The following is a 26,022-nucleotide window of genomic DNA, read 5'->3' on the forward strand; positions in this document are numbered from 1 at the left end:
AGTAAAATAAGGGGGGCTCAGCCATCTAAAAGTAATTCCATCCCGTTGACTTGCCAGGATTCTGGGTTGGCGCATCCCTGAATAGGGGGATTCTAAGCCTATTCAGGTGGCAGCAACATCCCGGAGACTTTGCTTATGGAAGGTAGGACACAGAAGGGGCCGCTAGGTGGCGCCATAGTGCTGAGAGTACCTGGCCGGAATTCAGGAAACCATCTAAGTTCCAATCTGGCCTCAGACACTTCCGAGCTGTGGGACCCTGGACAAGTCACTTCACCCTGTTTGCCTCAGTTTCCTCATTCTGTAAAATCAGCTGGAGAAGGAAATGACGAACCACTCCAGTATCTTTGCCAAGAAAACTCCAAATGGGGTTGTGAAGAATCAGACATGACTGAACAGCAACAAAGAAACAGAAGGGTAGAAAAGGGCTAGTAGAGTGGCCTTGGAGTCTGGTGGGAGAATTGAATGAAGAGTGAGATGATCATAAGTCACAGAACAGCAGGTTCACAGAGCTGGAAAGGCCCTCAGAGTTCACCTACGTGGACTGAGCATTTTGTCTGAAAAGGATCTGGAGGTCGTAGCGGTCCACAGGCTCAACATGAGCTAACAGTGAGCTACAGCAGCTCCCCAAAAGTGAAGCAGTCTAGCTTCTAGGAATGAGGAGGTGAGAGTCCCAGTTCTGGGCACCACATTTTAGCAAGGCTATGAAGGACGCCAAGTTCTTGCCAACTGAAGCTCCATTGAAGGCACTGGGGAGATTTAGCCAGAAGGCGAGAGACACTCTCAATCTGGAAGAATTGCAATTTTCCGGCAGTGCTCTCAGAAGCGTGCCTGGGAGAAGGATGACATCCTTCTCACTTGGCTTCAGCGGGCAGAGCAAGGACACTGGGTCGTGAAGTGGGAAGCTGCAGATGACTATCTGGGCTTGGTTGTCAGGGAGAGCTTCCCAATAAGCCCAGCTGGTAAAGTGGGCTGGGCTGGAAGGGGTGGGGAGAACCAGGTGCTCTCTCTCACTGGACTTTGTCAATTCGGCTAACCAAACATTGATTAGTCTTGTGTAAAGCACCTTTGGAGCAGCTTGAGAGACCCCCCAGTGGCTCCTGCCCTCGAGGAGCTCATGGTCCCCAGAGACTTCCCATGAGGGTGGCTGGCCAGTGGAGGGGATTTGGCTGAGGTTACTTCTAGCTGGAAGCTTCTAGGATTTTGTGAGGTCAAGGGAGGAGTGAGCTAAGCCTTGGCACCTGATTCCGTAGGCATGGCTCTTTCCATCACACCAGACAACTTATGGCTCCTGACTCCAAAGGGTCCTGACTGAAGTCGGAGGCCATCAGTTCAAATTCCACCTCTGACGCTTACCACCGATTGTGACCTTGGGGATATCACCTGACCTCTCTGTGCCTCAGTTTCCTTCTCTATAAATGAGGGGGGTTGGCCTCAATGGTCTCTGAGGTCCCTGCCAGCTCCTTCCATTCTAAAGAGAGCCAGCTCTAGAAAGGGACATCACAGATGGCCAGAACTGGGGGAATGATGGAGGAGGCAAAGAATCCCAACACAGAATCACATGGTCACCTCAGGGGTCTGTTAGCCTAATGTCTTCTTCTTATGGAGACCCTGAGACCCCAAAGGAGTGTCAGGATCTAATGGATAGGGCATGGGCTTAGGGTTTCAAGGGACACGGACTCTGGCTTCAGCTGTGTTACTCACTCTGCAACCTTGGTTATCACTTCTTGTCTCTCAGCTTCAGTTTCCTCTTCCATGAAATGGGGGTTGGATTAGTTGATTCAAGGTTCCTTCTAAGCCGAAGGGACCTTAGAACTAGAATGTCAGCCAAGAGGCGCCTTAGAACATAGAACATAGAATAAGGGACCTTAGGACATGAAAAGCAGGAGTTTGGGGTTGGGGGGTAGATCTTAGACCATAGTATTTTTGAGCTGGAAGACACAGAATATAAGACATAGAAGGTCAGAGGTGGGAAGGGCTTTGGAGCTCCTGGAGTCCAACATCTTCATTTCACAGATGAGGAAACTACCACCATGAACTCCCCCAACTTTCACTCCAAATCCAGGCAACTCACCACAGCTTGTGAAGCTTACAGTTGGGGTGCTGCAGTCCCTCACAGAGCAGGTGCACCCCTTTGTCTTCCAAGTCATTGAAACTCACATCCAGTGCCTTGAGGTGAATGCTAGACTGGAGGACGGTGGACAATGCCTCACAGGACACAAAGGTGAGTCGGCAGATGCCCAACCTGGAAGACACAGGTGCTCAGGAAGGGCAGGAGACTATGACTTGCATTAATTGTCTTACTCTATGGCTCAAATGTAAAATGTCTTACCTCTCTTACCACTCCTTCTCTCTCTGGGAAGCCTGTCATCTTCCCCCCACTCCCCCATTGTGTTTGCCCTGTCTCCTTTCCCTTCCTCCTATCTTCCCTTCCTCCTGTCTCCCTCCCCTTCCTCCTATCTTCCCTTCCTCCTGTCTCCCTCCCCTTCCTCCTATCTTCCCTTCCTCCTGTCTCCCTCCCCTTCCTCCTGTCTCCCTCCCCTTCCTCCTATCTCCCCTTCCTCCTATCTTCCCTTCCTCCTGTCTCCCTCCCCTTCCTCCTATCTCCCCTTCCTCCTATCTTCCCTTCCTCCTGTCTCCCTCCCCTTCCTCCTATCTTCCCTTCCTCCTGTCTCCCTTCCCTTCCTCCTGTCTCCCTCCCCTTCCTCCTGCCTCCCTCCCCTTCCTCCTGTCTCCCTTCCTTGTCTCCTATCTGACTTCCCTGTCTTGTATCTGACTTTCTTTTTCTCTGTCTTTTCTCCTCCAGGGGCTTCAATCAGCACCCAAATGCCAGACTCCTGCATCTGCATCTTCATCTTCAAACTCTCCCCTGAATTGGACAACGTTATCTCCAATTAACTCCTTGTACCTCCCCTAGGGTGTCCCATCAGCCTCTCTCACTCAGCATGTTCTGAATTGAACTCATCGTTGTCCACCCAAAACTTCTCCCTTCCCTGACTTTTCCCTGTCTCCTTTGCTGGAACCAAACCACTAATCTTTCCATCTCAAGCCCCAGGTTATCAGGGAGAAGGTAGTATTCCTTTTTAAAAAAGAAAACATGAAAGAAGGATTTCAATATTAAAACAGAGAAGAAAAAGGATCTGAAGGGACGAGTGGGAATCCATGACCCTTGTAAAGGAGCTTGGGAGCTACAAGCGTACAATGCAGAAGAGAAAGGGAAGAAGGGCCCTGCAACCCAAGTAACAGACAGATGTGCTCTCTGAGCAGGAAGCAGCTCCTTATCCTCCAAGGAGCAATTAGACACAGCACATCCCGAGTCATCCAATGAGGGTCAGAGGAAGAATAAACAAGTAGTGGTTGTTGGCACCTCCTCTTCAGGGCACAAGAAAAGTTTTGCCAACCTGACAAGACCAGAAGGGTCAGCTGTCCCTCAAGGAGTGAGGAGGCTGTGACCAGGAGGTGACAGCTCCCCAGGAATCTTCAAATCTGATGACTCATCTCATTCTTTGGCCTCGTACCCCAGGCTCATGGCCCAGTGCCTGGCACGCAGTGGGGGTGCAACTGTTTTTGAAGATTCAATTTTCTCTTTCTGCCATCTTGCAGCACTGCCACCATGGTGCACATGAACGTCCTGGCAGATGCTCTCAAAAGCATCAACGATGCAGAAAAGTGAGGAAAATGCCAGGTTCTCATTAGGCCACGCTCTGAAGTAATTGTCCAGTTCTTAACTGTGATGATGAAGCATGCTTACATTGGCGAATTTGAGATCATTGATGATCACAGAGCAGGAAAAATTGTTGTGAACCTCAAGGGCAGATTAAACAAGTGTGGTGTAATCAGCCCCAGATTTGATGTTCAATTGAAAGATCTGGAAGAGTGGCAGAATAATCTGCTACCATCCTGTCAGTTTGGGTTCATTGTGCTTACCACCTCAGCTGGCATCATGGACCATGAGGAAGCAAGACGAAAACACACAGGAGGAAAAATCCTGGGATTCTATTTCTGAGGGTGTAAAACATACATTCAAATGAAAATGCTCCAATGGAAAAAAAAAAGAAAATTCAATTTTATTTTCATCTCCTATTTCTCTCCCTTCCATCTCCTCATCCCTCCATTGAAAAAGCAAGAAAAATAAGACCCATTACAAACTGTAGTGTTGAGAAAAATCAATTCCCCTGGCCACTCCCATCCAGATCTTCTTAGATGCCTCCCTCCAGTCACCCCAAACTACCTGTCCACTTCTAGATTCCTCCCACAGTCTTTCTGTATATAAGGTACATCTTGTCTCCATTAAGGTGCTCAGATTCTCATAATCTAGCCAATAGCTCACTAATGTTCGGACTCCTTAAGAGTCTGTCCAATATGACAGATGTTCTAATAAACCTCGTCTTTGGCTGAAAAAAAAAATCAATTCCCACATTTTGGCCATGTCAAAAAAAATGCCTCAAAATTCTGCATCTTATCTTAACTGCATCACCTCCTATCAGGAAGTGGGTAACATGTGTCATCATTAATCCTCTGTATGATTGGTCCTTGTATTGATCATAGTTGTAGGAGTTTAACTGTTGATTAAATGGTTAATTCCATGTATCGATTGATAGATTCTATCCACTTGTGATGATCCGAGTGGACAAAATTGTTACCAACAGAAAGAATCCAGACTTCTCTGCTAAGGCTTCTGAAGGCTGGGGCTTAAAGGCAGTGAGAGTACAGATGGTGTCAGTCACCAAGTGTATATTAATAAGGCTGAGATTGGCCTTATCGAAACTCTGTGCCTCCAGCAGTCCATAGCATAGCACTCAGCAAATAGTAAATTCTAATTAAGTCAAGACAACAAGCATTCGTTAAGCACCTACTATGTGCTAGGTGCTGGGGATACAAAGTGGAAGAAAAGGAGAATCCTTACTCTCAAGAAGTTCCCAGTCTGATGGGGGCCACAATATGCAAACCAATATTTATAACCAACAATGACCAAGCTGCATATAGTCAAGGTAAACTAGAGCTAAACTTCTGGGGCAAGGCACTTATATTAAGGAGGAAAGGCTTCTTGCAGAAGGTAGGACTTCATCTGGGACATAAAGGAAGCCAGAGAAGGCAGGCAGCAGAGCTGAAACAAGAGGGAGCTCCAGACAATTGAAATAGCCAATGAAAATGCCTGCAGTTGGGAGACGGAGTGTCTTGTGCAAGAAACAGCAAGTCCCTGGCTGCCTCTTCTGCCTTGTATTTCTTTCCCTGGACTGAACTGGGATCCTGAGACAGATGTTCCAAGGTTTGACGGGCATTTCATGAGTATCAGAGCTGCTGGATCTGGGCACTTATTTCTCAGTAGGAGATGATTCCTACACTCATTCTCAGGGGAGATGACCACGGACATAGCAGGATGAGCCATGCTCTGGGTGGCTGAGAGATGTGGATCTGGAGTATGCTGCTCAAACACTGGGCTCTTCCCACTGCACCATTATTCTTCCTTCGGCCTGCGGGAGCTCTCATGGGGCTTTCAATACCCCCAAACTCCCCGAAACAAAAACCCATCTTGTTGACATTATGGAACACCACAGGCTCTGAGGAATCCAAATTACCTACATGACAATAAAGGGACATGTGGTGGCTATAGCTAGGTTTTGGCACATTACCCAGCGGCAGCATGGTACAGTGGATACCTTATTATATTTAGAGTCAGGAAAGCTCGAGTGTATTGGGCTCTGAGCTGAGAGGGTTTGCGTGGGGAACCCTTGGCAGGGTAGATCCCAGTAATCCTGCTGTGCTGATTTGTTCTTGAGCCAAGTGTGGTCTGAACTCTGCCCCTTTTGGGAAGACAGTGCCCAGGTGGGCCAACCCCAAAGCAGAGCATGGTTGTGGATGTCAGACCCTTCAAGGCACGGTAGAATGGAAAGGCACTGGGCTTGGATTTAGAGTTCAATGATTGGTTCTAATGCCGAGTTTCCCTGTGGTAGGAAACACTCTAGCCTGGAGGGAGATGGTGGGAGGGTTGGCCCCTTTTCTACTCTGAAAGTCTGACACAAAGTGGCCGATGGGACTTCTCCAGAATGAAATGGCAGATACTCACCGAAGTGTCTGCAGCTGGCTCTTGGAATGGCAGAGGCCCTCACAGAGTGATTTCACCCCCAGGTCTCCCAGGTCATTTAAACTGAGGTCCAGTTCGGTCAGGTTCTGGTTGGTGCTGAGGACCGAGGACAGATTCTGACAGGCAGAGGGTGTCAGGTGGCAGATCTTTAACCTAGAAGAAGCCCTGAAGCTTTGGCTGCCAGGTTCCTTGCGTGGTCCTTCCCTTCTCCCCCACCCTTCTGTGGTGGTCCTATTCACTCCCACAGCCACCTATGCAGATGACTCCCGTCTCCACATCTCCAGCTGCTTACAGGACATCCCTACCTGGATGGGCCACCAGCACCTAAATGCAGTACTCCCCGCAACCATCTTCTAACCCTCTGTCCTTGCATCCTTCAGATGTTGGGAACTTGCTATCCATCCTCTTTGGACCTAACCTTCTTAGTACTGGAACTGTCACCAGGAAGGCAGAGCCCTGACTCTGCAGTCATGTCACCTCTAGTTCTCCCTCCTCCTCTCCATTCCTCACTCCTCCCAGAATCATCTGCTCATGTCCCTCCTCTGGGCAGAAATCTTCAGTACTTTCTAATTTTGTCTTGAGTAAGGTTTAAACTCTTTTTGTTTGACATTCGAGGCCCTCTCCCAGTGGGTACACCTTTCATTTATTACTGTTCCTTCTATATGTCCTACCTTCCAGCTATCTTACATGGCCCCACAATGCCCCCTGCTTTCTGCTGCCTCCAGGGTTTGCCTCATGCTCTCCTGTGGGTCCGGAATGTCCCCTTTGAGGCCCTAGCCCTCTGCAGCAGGGCCAGATTTGGAGGGTTCTGATAATCTACTTAGATCTGGAAAGAATTGTGGAGATCATCTATTCCAGCCTTATTTTACAGATAAGGAAGCTGAGGGTCAGAATTCCAGAGTCACACAGATAATGAACTGCAGGGCCAGCCTTTGAACCCGTGTCTTCTGACTTCAAATCCAGGGCCTTTGATATGGAATTATGGCACTTCTCCACCCCCAAGTCCCTTCCCCTCTCTGGGTCTCACTTTCCTCATCTGCAAAATGAGCAGACTCAATGACCCCTAAAACTATGAGTCTGGGAGCCTACAACCTGTGAACAAATCAGGAAAATCGAGACAGTAGAAGGCCCTGATGCAAGGGCAGTCAGGGAAGGCTTCCTGCAGGAGGCAGTACCTAAACTGAGCTTTGAAGTCAAGCAGGGATCTGCAAAGCCAGAGAGAAGGAAGCGATGCCTTCTGGGCATGTATGCAAACACCGGGGCAGGAGATAGAGTGGAAGGGAAGGGGCTTGGAACCAGGGGAAGAGCACTGGATTTGAGGGTGGAGGACCTAGGTCCCAATCCCAGATTCACTATTACCACTGTGGGCTGGTTATTTCCCGTCTCTAGGGCTTCAGAAAATGAAAGTTGTGACTGATCACAGACCTGGAGCATCGAGGAGACCGTTGGGTGAGAATGTGGAATTGCTGGAAAGGTGAGGGAGTCTGGGTGTCAGAACCCTTCAGTGCCAGGAGGAGGAGCTTCCATTTTATCCGAGATGAAGCAGGGCGGTAGTCAAGATTTTAGAGTAGGGAGTGAGGCAGGCACGTCTGTGCCGGAGGAAGATTATTTTAGTAGCAGGGTAGAGGCTGGGTAGGAGAGTGGAAGGTCTGGGAGTGAGAGACCACGGGGGATATTACAGTAGGTCAGAATATGAAGTCTATAAAGAAAACTTGAGATTCTGTCATTTTAGAATATAAACATGAGTCTATATCCTCTCTGTCAGGGGAAGCATGTATTTATAGAGGTAGATAGAAAATAAACAGGGGGTGATTTGGGGAGGAAAGGCACCCGCATCTAACAAAGCTTATGTAGAAAGAAAGTGGCGCTCGGGCTGAATTCACAAGAACATTTGGGGTTCTAAGGGGTGGAAGTGAGGAAGGAAGAGATTCTAGGCACAGAGACAGCCAGTACGAAAGCCTGGGGATGGGAGACAGAGAGTTCTGTTTGAAGAACAGGAAGATGGCCAGTTTACCTGGACCACAGAGTTTTTGAATGGGAGTACTGTTCAAAAGAGAGGAAAGGTAGGTTGGGCCAGGCTGGGACTGCCAAACAGAAGTGTGTGAATTTGATCCAAGCGGTAATATGGAGCCAGGGTAGTTGGCTGAGAGAGGAGTAACATGGTCAGAACCGCACTGAAGGAGAAATTGCTCTGGCAGCTTGTCAGGTGTGTTCAAGGGGGGATGATCTTAACAGGATGCTCTCTGAATTCCTTCTGCCTCTCCAATATGGTAACTCAGTGATTTGCCTCAGAGATCAGCAAGACCCAGGCCCTGAGGTGGTGAGGTTGAGGACAAGAGGCAGGAGGCAAAGGGGGACATTCTAGGAAGACAGGAGGTTGCAGAACAGGGGCAAGGATTAGGGAGGGGTAGCCTGAGGGGAGCAGATAGAGAAAGTGACACCCAGTGAGGTTCCCTGAGCTGCCCAAGGTCAGTCCAGGAACTAATGGCCAAGATGGCACCATCTTCCTAGAAAAGAAACCAATAGAAGGGCAGCTGGTTGGCAGAGTGGACAGAGCACTGGCCCTGGAGTCAGGAGGACCTGAGTTCAAATCCGGCCTCAGATGCTTGACACTCACTAGCTGTGTGACCCTGGGCAAGTCACTTAACCCCATTGCCTAGAAAAGAAAAGAAACCCATAGCTGTCACAGAAAGTCAATTATGGCTGAGAGGCCCAAGCATCCTCCAGAATCACACAGTGTCAGAATGTCAGAGCTAGAGCAGCCCTTACTGGTCACTGGGCTCTGTTGCCTTCCATTACAGATGAAGCTGAGACCCAGAGAAGCAGCAGGATTGCCTCATCAGGGGTAGAGCAGGGGCCCTGAACTGCCAGGGCTCTGGACTCCAAAGCCAGCACACTTCCACTTCACCACACCCTCCTCTAAGAAGGCTTGCTTCTGTAGCATTTCAAGGTTTACACAACCCTTTCCTCCCAGCACCTCTATGCAGGCAGCCATGCAGTCTCTCCATTGTAGAGACAAGAAGACTGAGGCTCAGACAGATGGAGTACCTTGGCTCAGTGCTTACTAGCCAGTGAGTGTCCAATAGTTAATGTTGACAGAGTGCTTTAAGGTTTGCACGATTACCTATATTATCTCAGCTGATCCTCACCACAACCTGGGAGGCAGGTGTTATTATAATCTCTGTTTTATAGATGAGGACACCAAGGTGTAGAGAGGGCAAGTGATTTGCCCAGGAACACACAGCTAGTAAGTTCTCGCAGAGTCAGGTCTTCCTGACTCCAAGCCCCAGGCTGCAAGCCCAGCATCAAGCTGCCTAGGTCAGTAAGCGCTTGTCTCTTGGCTGTCTGCCTGGCACCACCATTGCGGGCATTCCTTCCTGGGTGGAAGCCAGGACTCACCACAGCGTCTGCAGCTTACAGGCAGGATGGCTCAGCCCAGGACACAGGTGTTGCAGCCCCAAATCCCCCAGGGCATTGCCTGTCAGATCCAGCTCCGTCAAGTGCTGGCTGGTGCCCAGCACTTTGGAGAGCTCCTGACACGCCGCCGCATCCACCTGACACCGCCTCAACCTGGCCAGGAGAGAGAGAGGCGCTGAGGAGCCAGGAAGCGGACGAGGAAGGGGCCCCTGCTGTCCCCCGCCCCCTCCTCGTCCCTCCGGGAGTGGCTTACTGCAGCATCTGGAGGTGGCAGGCGGGCTGCTGGAGGGCCTCACACAGCGGCTTCAGGCCTGTGGCACCCAGCATGTTCCTGCTCAGGTCCAGCCGGGTTAAATTCTGATTGGTCCTGAGAGCCGAGGCGATGTCTTGGCAGGCAGCACTAGAGATTCGACATTGCTTCAGCCTAGAGGAGGAAGGGGGGTGGGGAGAGGGAGCGAACCGGAGGGAGTGCAGAAGAAACTACATCAGCATCCTTCACTGGCGCCCACTCTCAGAGACTCGGAAACTGTCAGAGGGAGAAAGTACTTCTGAGGCCATTTACTCTACCCTCTCCTTCCTTGAAGGAGTCCCTTAAAAAACAAGTAATCTCAGTGCTGGGATCCCCTCCACCTTCCCATCCAGTGTAGACATCTGTGCTATAGTAGATAGCTCAGAAGTAGCCGGACCATAAAGGCAAAGCAGGCATCTGAAGCAGGCACCACCCATGGTTGGAGCCCTGGCCATACTTGCCTTAATCTCCGCAAGCATTTATTAATCACCTGCTGTGTTCAGGTCACTCAGGATTCAACATCAACTACAGGGCTCCAAAGGGTGCGTGGATAAGTTAGAGACCAGCCCTGTAGAGTCATTGACTTAGGGAACTCCCAGACAAAGAAACTTCTCTGCTAAAGCATGTCAACACCTTCCCCGCCACTGAAAGTCTTCAAAGCTTGCACGTTTTCCCAGAGTGTGGAGAGGTGAGGTGACTTGACCAGGAGGACACAGCCAGTATAATAGCTGGGGTTGTAGCTTTACATACACTTTACATACATGATTTTATTTGATATCACAACAACTCTGGGAGGGAGGTGCTATTATTATTACTACTTTAAAGTTGAGGAAACTGAGGCAGACAGACATTGAAGTGGCTTGGCCAGGGTCACACTGCTAAGGCAGGATTTGAACTCAGATCTCCCCAGCTTCACTACCTTGTTACATCTGCTGGCAGGACGCGTCACAAGAGGAGCTGAAACTCACCGGACTCTGCCTGGAGCCAAGGCCAGTTCTCTCTCCACTACATAGCATGCTGTACCTTGACCCTGACATAGTGGTGTCATTTCGGTCCCTTCAAGCACAAAGGATGACAGCCAACTGCCTCGATATGAGTGAAATAAGTAAATACGAGGTAATCTGGGGACAGAGAGATCAGGAACGGACAAAGGCTTCACACAGGAGAAAGACAAGAATTCTGAGAGTCAGGGATGAAGTGTGAGTGCATTCCAGAATGGGGAAAGGCACAAAGACGGAAGCTGCAAGCCAAGCTCGGGGAACATTTCATAGGCCAGACAGGCTGGAACCCAGATTGGATGAGAGTGAGTAATGAGAAATAAATTGGTTAAGAAAGGATGGGCAGGGTCCCAATATTCAGTGGCCACTGAAGGATTCTGAGCAGGCAAGTGCATGCTCAGATCTGGGCCTTAGAAGAATTATTTTGGATGCCATATAGAGTATAGATGAGAAAAGAGAGAGGCTGGAAGTAAGGAGATCAGCTGGAAGCCTGAAGTAGTTGTCCAGGGGACATGAGGGCCTGAAGCAGGGTAGCCTGAGAGTGGAGAAAAGAGGGGAGATACCTGGCCTCATGTTGAAGCCCCCTTCAGATGTCAGTAAAAAATTAGACCCATTTTCCAGAAGCAGAAACTGAGAACTACAGAGGGGAAAGGGCTTTTTGAAGGTCACTTGGCTTTGTCACAGTGCAAGGTGACTCTCAGTCTCCTCGCTGCCAAGGTATCACCATTCTTTCCATCATCCCATGCCATTTCCTTTCTGCCATAACTAAGGGTATGTCATTAGACCGGAGTAGAGAGTCAGCTTGGACCTCCAGCACTCTAGGGTCCATTTGACCCCAGGTAGACTTGATTTATGCCTGACAGATATGAAATGGAATAACTCCCCTTGAATGCTCTGAGAGTGATGGGCTCATGGAGCACCATCTCTCTTCAACAACCTCTTTCTCATCCTGCTAGCCAAACTCCTGTGCGTGGTGCCGCTGTTCATCTACTTACTGCTTGCTTACATTTGAAATCTTGGGGTTGCCTCTGGCTTTCTCCCCTCTCTTATCTCTCAGATCCATGCAGTTGTTTCCACCAGCTATTTTGCATGTATCTCCTTCCCTCTTATCCCATGGCCACCACCATAGTCCAGTCCCTCTTTATCAAATGCCCTGACAACAGCCTCTCAAAAGGGTTTTCCCCTCACTCTTTCCCAGTCCATTTTTCACACACTGAAAGAGAAGTTGTTTTTTATGCACGGATCTGGCCGCGTCTCACCTGTTCAAATACCTTCCATTTGCTCATTGACCAAAGCTCAAGCTTCTCTCGTATTAGTCTAACTTCAGTCCCATCTCACATGCATCCCCTTCCCGCCTATTTAACTCCAGCCAGAGCAGATAACTTGCTATTCCCCAGGTACGCCCCCTATTGTTCTGCTTCCACATGTTTACTCACGTTGTTCCCCATTCCTGGAGTCCCCCTCCCACCTTTCCTCTCTTCAGCTTATGGATCACTACCCACCCTTTAAAGAACAACACAAACACCACTTCCTCCCTCTTCTGGATCCTCTCAGTCAATGAGTTTCCCCACTCAGTCCTCCTATATGGATCTATCGCGTGGATTTTGCATGAATTATTAAGGAAGAGAGGTCCCTCTGGGGGTGTCATATCCCCCACTAGCCTGGGGGCAGGGAGGGTGGGGAGCAAGCAGGTATTATCTGGCCTGTTTCTCTCCCTGGACCAAGAAGAGCATGGATCACCCTCCACTGGTGCCGGATAAAAGTTGCTTGAGCTTAATTGGCGCTTCGTTGAAATCGTGAGGAACAGACTCCAAGCTGAAAGAGGCTCCGGAGGTTATTTAGCTCAGTCTTGAAATGAACAGGGATCCCACTGATAACTTTTGGAACACAGGGATCCAGCGTCGGCATGTAGACCACCAGTGATGGAGACCTTCCCACCTCCTGTCGCACTGCTGGACAGCTCTCACAGTCCCTGAACTTTCTTATTGTTTTGAAGCAGAACCTGCCTCTCCTGCTCCTCCTCCTTAGTTTCTCTTCAGGAATCAAGCAAAACAATTCTAATCCCCTCCCACCTCCCACCCCCTGCCCCCTGAACGCCTTCAGATAGCCAAAGGCATATTCATGTGCTCTCAAGACCTCTGATGTAGTGTGGTTTTGCCTGACGTTAGGAAGGTTAGGCTGCCTACCAAACGAAAGGACTGCAGAGGTGCTGTGCTGACCTCATTTTTGTATGCCTGTGAAACCTGGACAGGGTGCCAGCAAATGCCAGGAAACTGGATCGATTCCATTCCAATTGTCTTAGGAAGATTCTGAAGATCACCTGGCAAGAGAAGGTACTGGACACTGAAGTCCTTTCTCAAGCTGAACTGCCCAACATTCAAACCCTGCTGTAGAGAGTGTAACTCCAATGAGCTGTTCACGTGGTTCAAATGCCAAATGTACATTTGCCTAAAACTGTATTATGGAGAACTCACACAAGACAAATGCTCACACTGAGGTCAAAAGAAGTGACACAAGGCCACTCTCAAAGTCTCTCTGAAGATCTTTGGAATCATTTGTGAGACATGGGAGGCACTGGCCTGTTGAGCATGGTGTACCTTCATCAAAGAAGAGCTCCGTGCTTTATGAGCAAAGCAGAATCACAGTAGCAAAAAGGTGATGTAAGATGGGCAAATCTAGAGATATTTCCACCCTAAATGTTCAAATGGACTATTTGTGCCTGACCTGTGCCCTTCCAGAGATGGAAGGGACCTCGGAGATCATTCAGTCTTATACTGTCATTCACAAAGGAGAAAGCTAATGGTTACAGAGGGGAAGTGATCTACCCACCATCACCCAAGAAGAGACTAGAAGCTGGGTCAGGCTTGCGTCCCAGCCCAACGCTTTTGCTCATATCTACACACTCTTAGAGTCTAGACTTCTCCCCCTTCACCATGGATACTGGCCAATTTTGAGGGCCCTCAGTTTCTCAGCCCTCTCCATCTCTCACCTGAAGCTGCTCCAGATAGCTGTCCTAAGCAAAGGAACCTGTCTGTCCTTACCGAAGGTTCTGGAGGTGACAGTTGGGGTGTCTGAGCCCCTGGCACAGCAGTCTCACTCCTCGGTTCCCCAAGGCATTCCGGTGTAGAACCAGCTCTATAAGATTCCGGTTGGTGCTGAGGGCAGCAGCAAGATGTTCACAGTAGGCCTCTGGGAGGACATTTCTCTCTGACCTACAGGAAGAAGAGACAGGCCAAGTGGAGCATGTTATATGGGGAGGTGGTCAGTTTGCCATTGAGGAAGGTCATCAGATGGAACCAAGAGGACCCATTTGCCGGTGCTGATTTAGTTAGGATGTCTATTCAGAGGAGGACTGGATGCTTTTTTGAGGTCCCTTCCGGTTCTGAAAGTCTCTGTGGAAGGAGAGACTCCAGAATTTGGCTTAGCGTGGGGCACTGCACATCATAAGCACTTAACAAATGCTTGTCAACTGACTGAATCTGGAACAAAGAATGTCTCAACGTCCCTTCCAGCTCTGTGATTTATACAAAGGGCGCACTTCACAATTGTAATTGTGCAATTGCATTGTATTGAATTATTGTTTATTTAATGCTGCACAGGGAACATGTGTACCAAGTGAGGGTTGGATGAGATGACCTCAGAGGTCCTGTCTACCAGTATGAGTCTATGATTCTCAGCTTCTTCAGAAAGACGACTCACTCTGGGGCAAATTTGGCAACATCACCAATGGCCAGTAAGTTCAAAGCTCTTCAGGACAGGACCATGGACAGCTTTGGACCCAAGGAGAGCATGAGTCAAGCTCATAGGGAGAACTCTAAAACCAATCTCCCCAGGAGGACCTGGACTGGGGCTTCAGGGATGGCCTTCCAGGGACAACTCTACATCATATTGTAAATTAGGAGGATGCTTACAAATCCCTGAATCCAACCTTCTCGCAGTCAGTCAACTAGCATTGATTAAACACCTACTCTGTGCAAGGCATTGTACAAAGTGTTGGAGGCTAAGGCAGGAAACTGAGGTCCATAGAGAAGGGACTTAATTGAAGTTGCTTGTTAATCAAAAGTTCAATCCAATATATTTATTCTTTATATATAAAGTTCTCCTCTCTCTCATTAGGCTCCTTGGGAGTGAAGATTGTTTTATTCCTTATATTTGTGTGACCAGGGCCCAGCTTAGTGCCTGGCACACAGCAGGTGCTTCTTAAATTCTTGTTGATTAGGACTGAATCAAAAGAATTCTATTGAAGACCCAGTGCTAGGACTGGATACAAATAGAGGAGTGAACCAGTCCTTTGGGGAGTTGACAGTTTTCATGGGAGATACAGTGTGTCCTCAGAAAACAAGCACAGACTTTACGAAAAGTGATTTCAAACAGGAAGGAGTACTGACGTTGAGGTCAGAGAGACCTAATGCAGAAGGTGGTGTGCATTTTAGACACGGGTGACCGGCTGGGCAACGGGGTGGGGTGGGAGATGGAGTGTTGTGTCTGGGGAATAGCTAGCAGGCTCATTTTCCTGTGTATGCAGAATAAAAATATGAACTGCCGGGGCTGGAAAGGCCTTCAGAGAACTTGGGAACATGGGATGGTGAAGTTTATAGTTTGAATCTCCCAGAGAGGAGAAGCCCAACCTCCCCGTAGTGCATCCAGAAGCAGGCAACATTTGCAATCAGGAAAGACTTGACTAAATTCTGCTCCTAACCTTTGACTTTCAGCAAACTGTGTGCTCCTCTGAGTCTCAGTTTCCTCACAGTAAAATGGGTATAATAATGCCTACCTCCCAGGGCTTTCTCAAAGACCAAATGAGATAATATGCTTAAATACCTCCTAGACCTGAAAGTTCTATGTAAATGTAAGGTACTGTTATTGTTACAGATGGGGAAACAGAGGCTCAGAGAGAGGGACTGACCAAGTCAAAGACACCTAGCCATCCCGAAGCGCAGAATATCAGAGCTGGAAAGACCCTTAGAGATCAGGCAGCTAGGAGGTGCCACAGTGCACAGAGCACTGGGACTGGAGACAAGAAGACCTGAGTTCAAATGTAGCCTCAGACACTAGCTGTGGAACCCTGGGCAAGTCATTTACCTCTGTATGCCCCAGTTTCCCCATCTGTAAAATGGGGATAATAATCACATCTACCTCGAATTATCAAATGAGATAATAATTGTTAATGGCTTAGCACAGTGCTGAGCACTTGGTAAGTGTTATATTAATGTTAGCTGTCATTATCATTCTCATTATTATTATTATTATTAGAGATCATCTAGTCTAACTTCCCTGTTTTCTAGAGCAGGAAACTGAGGCCCAGAGAGGTGAGGTGTAGAAGAATCTGAACCCGGGAAAAGGAACAATAATAGCACTTATTTCTCAGGGCTGTTTTGGGGGTTAAATGACCTTCTATTTCTATGTTGGTAAACATGTGGATAGACAGCTTACATGTGCACAGATAATCGCACATCTATGCATGTACACGTGCATTTGTGCATGTGTATATATACGCGCATTGCATATTCATATATGTTCCATGTTCACTATATAGACTATACTGTATGTGTTATGCTACATATAGTATATTTACATATTGTATGGATATTTATGTACATATTATATATAATTTTCTTTCCAGTCCAAGTCTTCCTGATACAACACTATCACTTACTTGCTGGGTGACCTTGGCTCAGCGTCTCGCCCTCTCTGGGCTAAGTGAGCCCACTGGATTTGAGGATCTCTAAGGCTCCATCCAGTTCTGGCCATCTATGAAGTCCTAGTCCAGGCCCCGCCCCTGACTCATTATTCCAACTTCAGTAAGTCTGTCTAGGCCTCAGTTTCTCCACCTGGACAATGTTGGGTATTGCGCCAGATGATTTCTACCATCCCTTCTAGCTCTGACGTTCTGGGAGTTGGTGACCTAGCGTACTCTTCCATTTTACAGATGAGTAAGTTGAGCACTCACAGCTTCGGAGGCTGCTTCTGGGGTTGCTCCGGGCCCTCGGACACCGACACCCATCTGTCCTCACTCTCCGTGTCTTCTTCACTGTCGGCACTGAACGTGGCACTGCACAGGTGGACCACGAGAGCGCTCTGGCAGTTCCTCACGCAGGAGGAGGAGACCATGTGCTCCATCTTGGTGGCCATGTCGCTGACCACGACCACCTGGAAGTGGTCCAGCGCTCTCTGGATGAAGTCCTCCTCCTGGATCTCGTAGAGGCACTCGAAGATCTCCAGGGCGCCCCGCTGCAGAGTGGAGCCTTCGCTCTCCGCCTTGGCCTGGATCCATCGCAGCAGGTCGCGCTTCACCCTCCGACACGTCTTCCAGCCAAGCTGCTTCTCCAGGGAGCTCCTTCTCTCTTCGTTGAGAAGCCCAAAGAGGAAGCGCACGGTGAGAGCCAGGTAGCTCCTCTCCGACTTGACGTAGTGGTCGAGAAGCCTCAGCACGTCGGCGGGAGGGGCCCCACGCTCCCCTTCCAGCACGTAGAACATCGCGGCGAAGAACTCCTGGAAACTCAAGTGGATGAAGCTGTAGTATCTCTCACAGTGGATGTCTTTATGGAAGACGTTCATGTTGAGGAAGGCCGAGACATCGTCCGCCTCCAAGCCGTGCCTGTGCAGGTCCCCCTCCTCAAAGAGGATCTGCTGGCTCCAAAGGCCCGCGGCAGCCAAGGAGCAGAGGCCCCTGAGGTTGGGCGGAGGCTGGGCCCGGGGCCTCCTCGGCTTGGGCTGCAGCAGGCTCAGCAGATAGAACGTGTAGACGGCCGTGGTGGTCTTCGAGGTCTGGGGGAAGGGCCAGCCCGCCTCCAGCTGCTGTTCGAGGCAGGTACAGACGATCCAGCACATCATAGGCACGAAGCACATGGTGAAGAGCGGCTCGTGGTCGCGCACCAAGCTGAAGCCCTGCCGTGCCTGCTCCTCGTGGCGGAAAAACTTGTGGAAATACTCCTGGCGCTGCGCCTCGGAGAAGCCCAGGATCTCCACATGCCGGGGGTGCTCCAGCAGGTGGTGGAGGGTCTCCAGGGTGCTGGGTCTGGTGGTGATCAGCAAGGACAGCTCCGGAATCAGCTTCCTCCGCAGCAGGCAGCTCAGAAGCTGCTCCACCGGCTTCCTCTCCACCCACTGGATGCAACCGCAGTCTCGGGAATCATGAAAGGAAGCCCGGAGCTCGTCGAAGCCGTCAATGATGAACAAGAGTCTTTCGGGGACTCGAACAATCTTGGAAATGGGCACGTTCCTATCCGGCCAGCAGACCGAAATCAGATCCTCCAGGCTCCTCTCCCGGACCTGGTTCATCTCTCGGCAGTTCACGTAGAAGAGGTAATCAAAGCGGCCGGAGTACAGGAGCCCATAGGCCCAGTCCAGCATGACCTTCTGGGCTAGAATGGACTTCCCAATCCCGGCAGCCCCCTGCAGCACGACTGTGTGTGGTGCATCTGGTCGCTCCTCGTCGGGCTCAAACAGAGTCTCGATCTGGATGGGGCTGGCCCGCTGGTCCAGGCACAGGGCGTGCTGCCGCCCCACAGCCAGGAGTTCACGCTGGGCTCTGCTCAGGGTGGCGTGTTCCTTCACCAGGAGCAGTCGCGTGTATCTCTGGCTGAGGTTCACGAGCTCGCCCAGGCGGGCATTCCTGTCCTCAATATACTGGAATTTGCGCCTGATGTGTTCTCGGTAAGTTTCCTGGGGATCTGGCAGAAAGGTACAAAGGGATAATGGGGCATTTATTCCACAAGGAGTTATTGCTAATTACAGGGCCTGTGACTTTGCTGAGATAGAAAACATCCAAGTGAGAAAGCTCGCAGTGCCGCTGGGTCCTAGAGAACTGCCTACCACTGGCAGTGACTCAGCAAGAGTCACACGGACAGTTTGTCAGAGGTGGGACTGGAAGGCAAGTTCTTCTGGCTCTAAGGCTGGCTTTCTATGTACTACAACCTCCTAACCTTCCTTGTTGTTAATGACATGGAAGAATACGATCAGAGCAGGAAGGAGGGAAGGTGGAGTGGGGGAAGAAAAAGGAAGAAGCCTTTATAGAGCACCTACTCTGTGTCAGGCAACTCCTCACAGCAACCCTGGAGGTAGGTACTAGAATTACTCCCATTTTACTGTTGAAGGATCAGCTAGGTGGTGCGGTGAATAGAGCAAGGGCTTGGAGTTAGGAAGACCTGAGTTCAAATCTGGCCTCAGACTACTAGCTGTGTGACCCTGGGCAAGTCACTTCACCCTGCTTGCCTCAGTTTTCTCATCTGTAAAATGAGCTGGAGAAGGAAATGTACAACCCCTCCAGTATCTCTGCCAAGAAAATCCCAAATGGGGTCGTGAAGAGTCAGAAACAACTGAAAATGACAGAACAACAACAATTACAATAGAAGAAACTGAAGCAAATAAAGGTTAAGTGACTTGCTCAGGGTCACACAGCTAGTGAGTGGCTGAAGCGGGATTTGAGCTCAGGACTCCAGACCCAGTGCTTTATCCACTGTGCCACCGAGCTGCTTAACTTCTGTAACCACCTTTTCCAACCTGAACCCAAAGGTTATTGGACCTGAGAAACATCACCCAGTCTTTGCTTGAATACCTAAGATAAGAAGGCACTCACTACCTTAGAAGCAGCCCATCCGCCTCTCTGGAGCCTTAACTGTGGGAGAGTTCTTCCTGGTAGCTAGCCTCAGTGGGTCTCTCCCCTTCTCCCCATGGCTCCCCAGGCTGCCCTCTGAGGCTAGACTGAAACAGCCAGATCTCTCCTCCACATACTCAAAGGCAGTTCTACTGTTCCTCCTAAATCTTCTCTTCTCCAAGGAAAACACCCCCAGTTTCTTCAATTGCTAGGTCACTGCTGGGTCAGACAAACCTCTGCCCCGCTTCTTGCATTAGTGGAGGGGATTGGTTGAATCCAGTTGTCAGACTTGGGATGGATCCCTATTAAATTCCACCTTATTGGAGTCAGCACAGGGCTCACTGTGGTAGGTCAAGATCATGGATCTTGGCATTGTTGTCTCGTGTGTGTGTGTGTGTGTGTGTGTGTGTGTGTGTGTGTGTGTGTGTGTGTGTGTTCAAGCACTACCTCTCCTAGCTTTATGTCATCTCCTCATTTAATAAGCTTGTCACCCTTGCCCTTATCAAAGGCACTGAAAAACTGTAAATAGCAAAGGGTCAAACACAGCTCCCTGGGCATAAAGCACAGCTCCACCTGCCCTGCTCCATAAACTCCTGTGGCTCCCTATCACCTCTACAATCAAATCTCTTTGGCATTCAAAGTCCCTCCTAACCTACCCCCCCACCTTTCCAGCCTTCTCTCCCTCCCTCTGTGATCCAGTACCACTGGCCTTCCAGCTGTTCCTTTCACAAGAAGTCCAATCCCTCTCAGTTCTGTTGCCTTCTCTCTAATGATTGCTTCCTATTTATCCTGAACATATCTTGTTTACACACAGCCGGTTGTGTTTCCTTTCCCCCATCAGACCACGAACTCCTTTCTTTTTTCCTGAGCCATTAGCAATACTTTTTGACTTGCTGACCATCTTTAGTAACTCACTCTGTATCTACATAAATAACCAGTTCCAAATCCAGCAAATTCCTGTGTCTAGCTCCACATTTCTATGAGTTTTGAGGTTCCTCATCTCTCCTGGTTCTCCTCCTTGAGCCCTTGAAATCATGCCCCCTGGCTGGGTCATCCCAGTCTTACACCTGAACCATGAGTGTCACCCAAGGGACTCTCCTGGACCTACTTTTCTTTTAGTGACCAGACAGGCTCATCCCCAGTGGGCCAGCTACCAAAGGGCAGATGTTTGGACAGCCTCTGCCACAAAGGGGATTCATATATGCAAAGGGAAGACCCGCAGGCTTCTCAGATTCCTTCCTATTCTAAATCTACAGTCCTATGCCCACTGAGGTCTCCTGATCTCTAAATCAGTTTTATAATGCTAAAACCTCTGAGGTGCTTTACCTCTAAATCCATAATCTTACACATCCTCTGACCTCAAAAGTTCCTTCTAATTCTTGGGACTCTCTGAGTAAATCCAGGGAGTCTGAAGGGCCTCTCAGAGCTGGACAGGACCTCAGAGGGCAGCTTATCCACTCTGCCTCTCGCCGCTCAATCATAATTGATATTTTCAAAGCCTGCTGGGCATATTTGGACTCTACATCAGGGCTTCCCCAAGCTGAGAGGACCCTTAGAGGCTTTGAGACAACTTGTATCTAACAAGAATCCTAACAAACTATCTGTTTGCAACTTTGCAGTGACAGGAAGCTCCCTGCCAGCCCTCTGCCCTCGGACAGCTCTGATTGTGAAGAAATCCTTCCTTCTACTCAGTTGAGATCCTCCACTCTTCCATCATCATCATCTTCATTCCATCACCACTCCAGCCTAGAGCTAACTGCAGGCTCCTGCTTGCTGAACTGAATTGAATTGAAAATGAGTTTCCCATTGCAACATTCCCTTCTACATTTCAACAGATGTTACCACCAGATGTTTCAGTGCCAGCACTGGAGGTGAATGGCTTCCTGATAGCCCTCAGGAAAGGGACTTAGTCTTTTCAGTAATGCATCCTGGGATCCGCTGGAAGGACCCTGAAGAATATGTAGTTCAACTCATTTGACAGAAGAGGAAACTGAGGCACAGAGAAAGAAAAGGATTTGCCCAAGATGGCACAGGGAGTAAGAAGCAGTCAAGGAAGATGAGATAGCATCTCCTCCCCTCTAGCTAGATCTGTGGGTCTGAATGCATCCTTTGATGAGGGAGGAAACTGAGGCCAGAGAGGGGAAGCTAGAAAGAAGGTGGCTCTGAGTCAGGAAAAGGAAGTCATGCAAATCTCTGAGGGATCTGCTGTGCTGCCACCATCCCTGCAATTTAGGGCCACACACTGGGGCCAAGAAAGCCACAAAATTCCTCTTGTCTTTTGCTCAATTTTAGAAAGGGGAACTGTTTTTACAACTCATCCATTCTCAGAACTGGTGAGTTCTCCATGAGGGCAGGATGGGCTCAGAGGGCGCCTTGTCCTACCTCTCACCTGGAGCAAGGGTCACCTTGCCCACCACGAATTCCAGGGCCAGAGGGGTCCCAAAGTACACATCTATAACCTACTGTAGCTATCAGATCCCAGAGTCTCCTGATAATCCTGTAAGGGTCCCCTCACCCACCATGAATCCCAGGACCAGAAGGGTCCCAGGGTACATGTCTATAACCTACCGTACCTAACAGATCCTGGGGTCTCCTGAGAACTCTGTAAAGGTCTCCTCTCCCACCATGAATCTCAGGGCCAGAAGGGCCCCTACTGTAGCTATCAGATTCCAGGGTCTCCAGATAACCCTGTGAGGGAGGCACCACAGATACTATTGTTCCCATTTTGCAGGTGAGATTGGAACCCAAGGCTTCTTGGCCCCACTTATGCTGTCCCACCCTGTAAGCTCCAGTCTCTCTTGTGATCATCTCCAGACCACCCACGACACGGAGCTGGCCACCTCCCCAAGCCCATTCTCTCTACCTCATAGGATAATCAAGGAGACATGGAGGCAGGGAAGGCCAGAGCTGAAAGGACTCCTGCGGGCATTCTGTCCATCTTGCTTAGCCAACAACGTTAACAATGACTCTCTTTTTACAGAACGTCGTATGTTTTACCCAATGCTCTTCTGACAGAGAGGCTGCATTTTCACCCCCATTTTATAGAAAATGAAGTGGAGCTCCCCAGAAGTTAAGTGACTGCCCCCCAGATTTGGGGATCATGGTGAGCCCTTGTCAGCTGACTCCAAGGCTGGCAATCTGGTGCCATCTTCTCAAATCTCCTAACTGAAAGGAAGCTCAGAGGGCACTGAGCTCGGGTCCTCCCTGAAACATGAGCTTCTCTCCCTCATCTCCACCAAGGAACTGGTCCTCCAGCCTCTGCTCAGGGGCAGCCTCTGCTGACAGGGAGCTCATTACCTTACCCAACAGGCAGCCAGTGCTGGGGTTGGACCAGGCTGATGAAGACCAAATCTACCAAGCTTCAGGCTTCCCTTCTCTGCCCCTGGGGATCACCCTTCAAATCTTGGAACAAGTTCTCATGTCTCTCCTGAGACTTCTCCTCAGGCTAAACATGCTCAATTCCTGGAACCAATCCTCATGACATGACGGCAAAGCCCTTCCTTAGCTGGCACAATGAGTGGAGCAAGTCAGGAAGACCTGAGTTCAAAGTCCACCTCAGACACCAGTCACCTCACCTTTGTGTACCTCAGTCTCCTCATCCATAAAATGGGGATAATGAGCCCTACCTCCCAGGAGCATCAAAGGAGATGATGTCTGTGAAGCACTTTGCCACCTTCGATTGCTCTGTAAATGAATGCTCGCTGTGTGCCAGGCATTCTCAAGCTCTTACACGTCCCTCCTCAAGTTCTCCACCCTTGTAGGGCTGCCGGTTTGGTCTGCCCATCTGTCTAGCCCAGGCATGCTCTCACTCTTGAGGTTCAGCAGATGAAAGGCCAGGTGCCCAAGAAGCAGAGGATCACTTCCCAAGGCAGCCTTGACACTAACACACAAATTGTGGTCTGAAACATAGAGGTTTGCCAACAACAATGGGTTGGCCATTGGGTAGCCACCGGTAGAGCATGGAAGGGAGATCTCTATGAAAGGAACAGGACCTACCTGGCTGGCTTGGGGGGAACAGGGTCTGCACAGTCCTCACTGCTCACCTTTCTTTGTCACCCCTGGGAAGTCTTTGGCTAAACATCCGGACTCTCTGCCACAGGAGCCCAACGCAGTGACCTCCAAGGAGTGTGGGACATCTGGAATAAGAAAAGAAATGTGTCTATGTGGAGACCACTATCACTGGAAAAGGCTCAGTCACCTGCTGTGGCCTGGTCCCACAGGGATCAGCCAGGCTCAACTCAGTTTGACCCAAGCAGACTCATTCATTCCTTCATTCAGTCAGTCTGTCAGTTAACAAACATTTCAATAGACTCTGAGTTGGAAGGGCCCTCAGAGGCTGCCCACCTGGTTCAATCGGTCACTGAACAAGAACCCTCACTACAACACACACAATGAGTGTGTAGCCTCAGCTTCAGGCTCTCAGGGATGGGGGCCCACTACCCCTAGAGGTGGTCTGTTCTCTTGGATAGCTCTGGTGGTGGGAAGCTCATTCCCTACCTTGGGCCATCTCTATGCAGCTCCCACCCATGGCTGGGCAAGTTGAAGCCTGTTCCCACAGAACAGACCTTGGAAGAGCTCAAAGGAGCCCCACAAATCATGGAGTTCAATCTCTTAGTCTTTCAGAAGGGGAAACTAAGGCAGGCCCAGAGAAGGGAACTGGTTTGTTTGACATTACACAATGCCTCCCAGGTCTTCCCCCAGTGAAGAGGTGGATTTAGGGCAGTCCATGCTGGGGACCTTTCTTTTCATCCTTACCCCTCACCAGAGCCTCTTGGCACCCCCGCTTCCACAGGTCCTTCCTGTCGATCCGGTTGAAGACCCGCAGCGCCAGCTCCCAGGCCTCAGCTGGGCCGCAGTGCGCCACCAAGATCTGTGCCATGTCCAGCGGTCCGGCCTTCTCCATTCGGCCCCGGGGCACTCTCCCCTCCCCCTCCCTCTCGGCCTCCAGGCCCAGGTACATCTTGAACTTGGTCAGCTCGACAGACTCCAGCTCTTCCAGATAGGCTGCCAGGAGGCAGAGGATGGCATCTGCCATGCCCATTGGCAGGGGCTGAGCTGAGGGTGGGGAGAAGCCCGTGGGCTCCGACCCCAGGAAGGCTCCAGAGCTCAGGGGCTTGGACAGGACAGGAGGCTTCCTGATCAGTCAAGGGGATCCCCAATGTCACCCACTACCTGGCTGGGTACTGGAAGATGACCCAGGGGATACCACCATGGACGTGGGGGCAGTGACAAACAGATGGAGTGGGATGGGTGGGGGTGGGGGAGCAGGATACTGGGAAAGAAAGAAGGACAGAGAAAAAGCCAGAGGTAGCAAAAGAGAGACGGAGAGGGGCAGATAGAGAGAAAGGGGAAAGGAGCAGCGAGATGGGCAGAGACAGAGAGAGGGACAGAAAAGGCAAGATTGCAAAAGAGAGATGGAGAAAGGAGAAATAGAAAGATAGAAGGAAGCGGATCAAGAGACAAAAAAGCTAGAGAAACAATGGGAGATTGCAGAGGAGAGAGAGAAATGGAGAGAGATGGACAGAGGCAGTAACAGAGAGAGCTGGAGGGAGAGACAAAGAGAGGACAGGGAGAGCCCCTGAAAGCACCGAGGAGTTTGCAGACAAAGCCAGGAAAGCCCCCAAGGTGCTTCACCTCCTCCCTGGCAGGGTCTCCTCCCAACGTGCCCAGTTATTGTCCTAGTAAAACTTGAGGGACTGACTCCTTTTATAAAGGGGAAGCTGGGGATGTTTTTTTTGTCTGGGGGAGGGTGCTCTGGGAGGCCCAGTGTGGCCATTGGAGATGTGCCCTCCCCTCCCCCTCCCTCTGTGGCCTCCCCCTCCTGCTCCCAGGATTTTCCTTTGACCTCTTTCCAAATCCCACAGTCTTTGCTTATTCTTCTCTTTCGCATTGCACACTGCTGCACCCTCTTCTCCCAGACGTTCTGCCTTCTCCTCAGTCTTTGTGTGTGTGTGTGTGTCTGTGTGTGTGTGTGTGGGGGGTGGCAATTGGGGTTAAGTGACTTGCCCAGAGTCATACAGTTAGTGATTTGAACTCAGGTCCTCCTGACTCTAGGGCCAGTGCAGTGGATAGAGCACCGATCCTGGAGTCAGGAGGACCTGAGTTCAAATCTGGCCTCAGACACATACCACTCGCTAGCTGTATGACTCTGGGCAAGTCACTTAACCCCACTGTCACACTGTCAGTCTTCTTGACAGTGACTTTGTCCTGATCTGCTTCCTCCCTACCTGCCTGCCCCTTCGTGGTCTTCTTTGTTAGGTCTCCTTGGCACCCAGTGGATGCTATTCCTAGTTGCTCTCTGGTGCCTGCCTCGAGTTCCTGTCTCCTGGGAAAGAAAGCTTGCTCTTCTCAGGAGCTGGCTGCCTGTCTTACTTTTGGCTAGCTCCAACATGGAGCCTAAAGTGATCTCTTTGTAAGTCTCACCATTGCTTTGAACTCTGCCCTACATGAGGGACCTCTCCTGTTTTGCCTAGAATGTAAATCTTGGTTTCCATATCCCCAGTGCCCAACACAATGTCTTGCACGTAAGCAGACACATAGTAGGTGTTATTGAATAAAATGGAATTGAAGTAAACTGAATGACAACTCAGGAGGTAAACACTCCCAGAAACCATCAATGGCCATAGCCATTCTCCAAAGA

At 50.0% G+C, this 26,022-nt stretch overlaps 1 protein-coding gene and 1 pseudogene across 1 annotated transcript in view; one reads left to right on the plus strand and one right to left on the minus strand.

Annotated features, from left to right (window-relative positions):
- The window catches only part of LOC110220084 (NACHT, LRR and PYD domains-containing protein 12-like), a 29,518-nt gene extending 4,473 nt beyond the window's left edge, over positions 1 to 25,045 (minus strand). Inside the window, exons 1-8 of the mRNA XM_021003927.2 lie at positions 24,138 to 25,045; positions 23,426 to 23,518; positions 16,737 to 18,459; positions 13,828 to 13,998; positions 9,753 to 9,923; positions 9,482 to 9,652; positions 6,065 to 6,235; positions 2,072 to 2,242 (exon numbers count right to left, since the gene is read on the minus strand). Of these exons, the coding sequence (XP_020859586.1) occupies positions 2,072 to 2,242; positions 6,065 to 6,235; positions 9,482 to 9,652; positions 9,753 to 9,923; positions 13,828 to 13,998; positions 16,737 to 18,459; positions 23,426 to 23,518; positions 24,138 to 24,423 (2,957 nt within the window). The 5' untranslated portion in view covers positions 24,424 to 25,045. The remainder of the gene's footprint in view (positions 1 to 2,071; positions 2,243 to 6,064; positions 6,236 to 9,481; positions 9,653 to 9,752; positions 9,924 to 13,827; positions 13,999 to 16,736; positions 18,460 to 23,425; positions 23,519 to 24,137) is intronic.
- LOC110220109 (small ribosomal subunit protein uS8 pseudogene) lies at positions 3,611 to 4,082 on the plus strand (annotated as a pseudogene).
- Positions 25,046 to 26,022: the final 977 nt, after the last annotated feature.

Source organism: Phascolarctos cinereus, unplaced genomic scaffold (genome assembly GCF_003287225.1).
Source record: "Phascolarctos cinereus isolate Bilbo 61053 unplaced genomic scaffold, phaCin_HiC Scaffold_726;HRSCAF=1367, whole genome shotgun sequence".
In the NCBI taxonomy this organism is placed as follows: Eukaryota; Metazoa; Chordata; class Mammalia; order Diprotodontia; family Phascolarctidae; genus Phascolarctos; species Phascolarctos cinereus.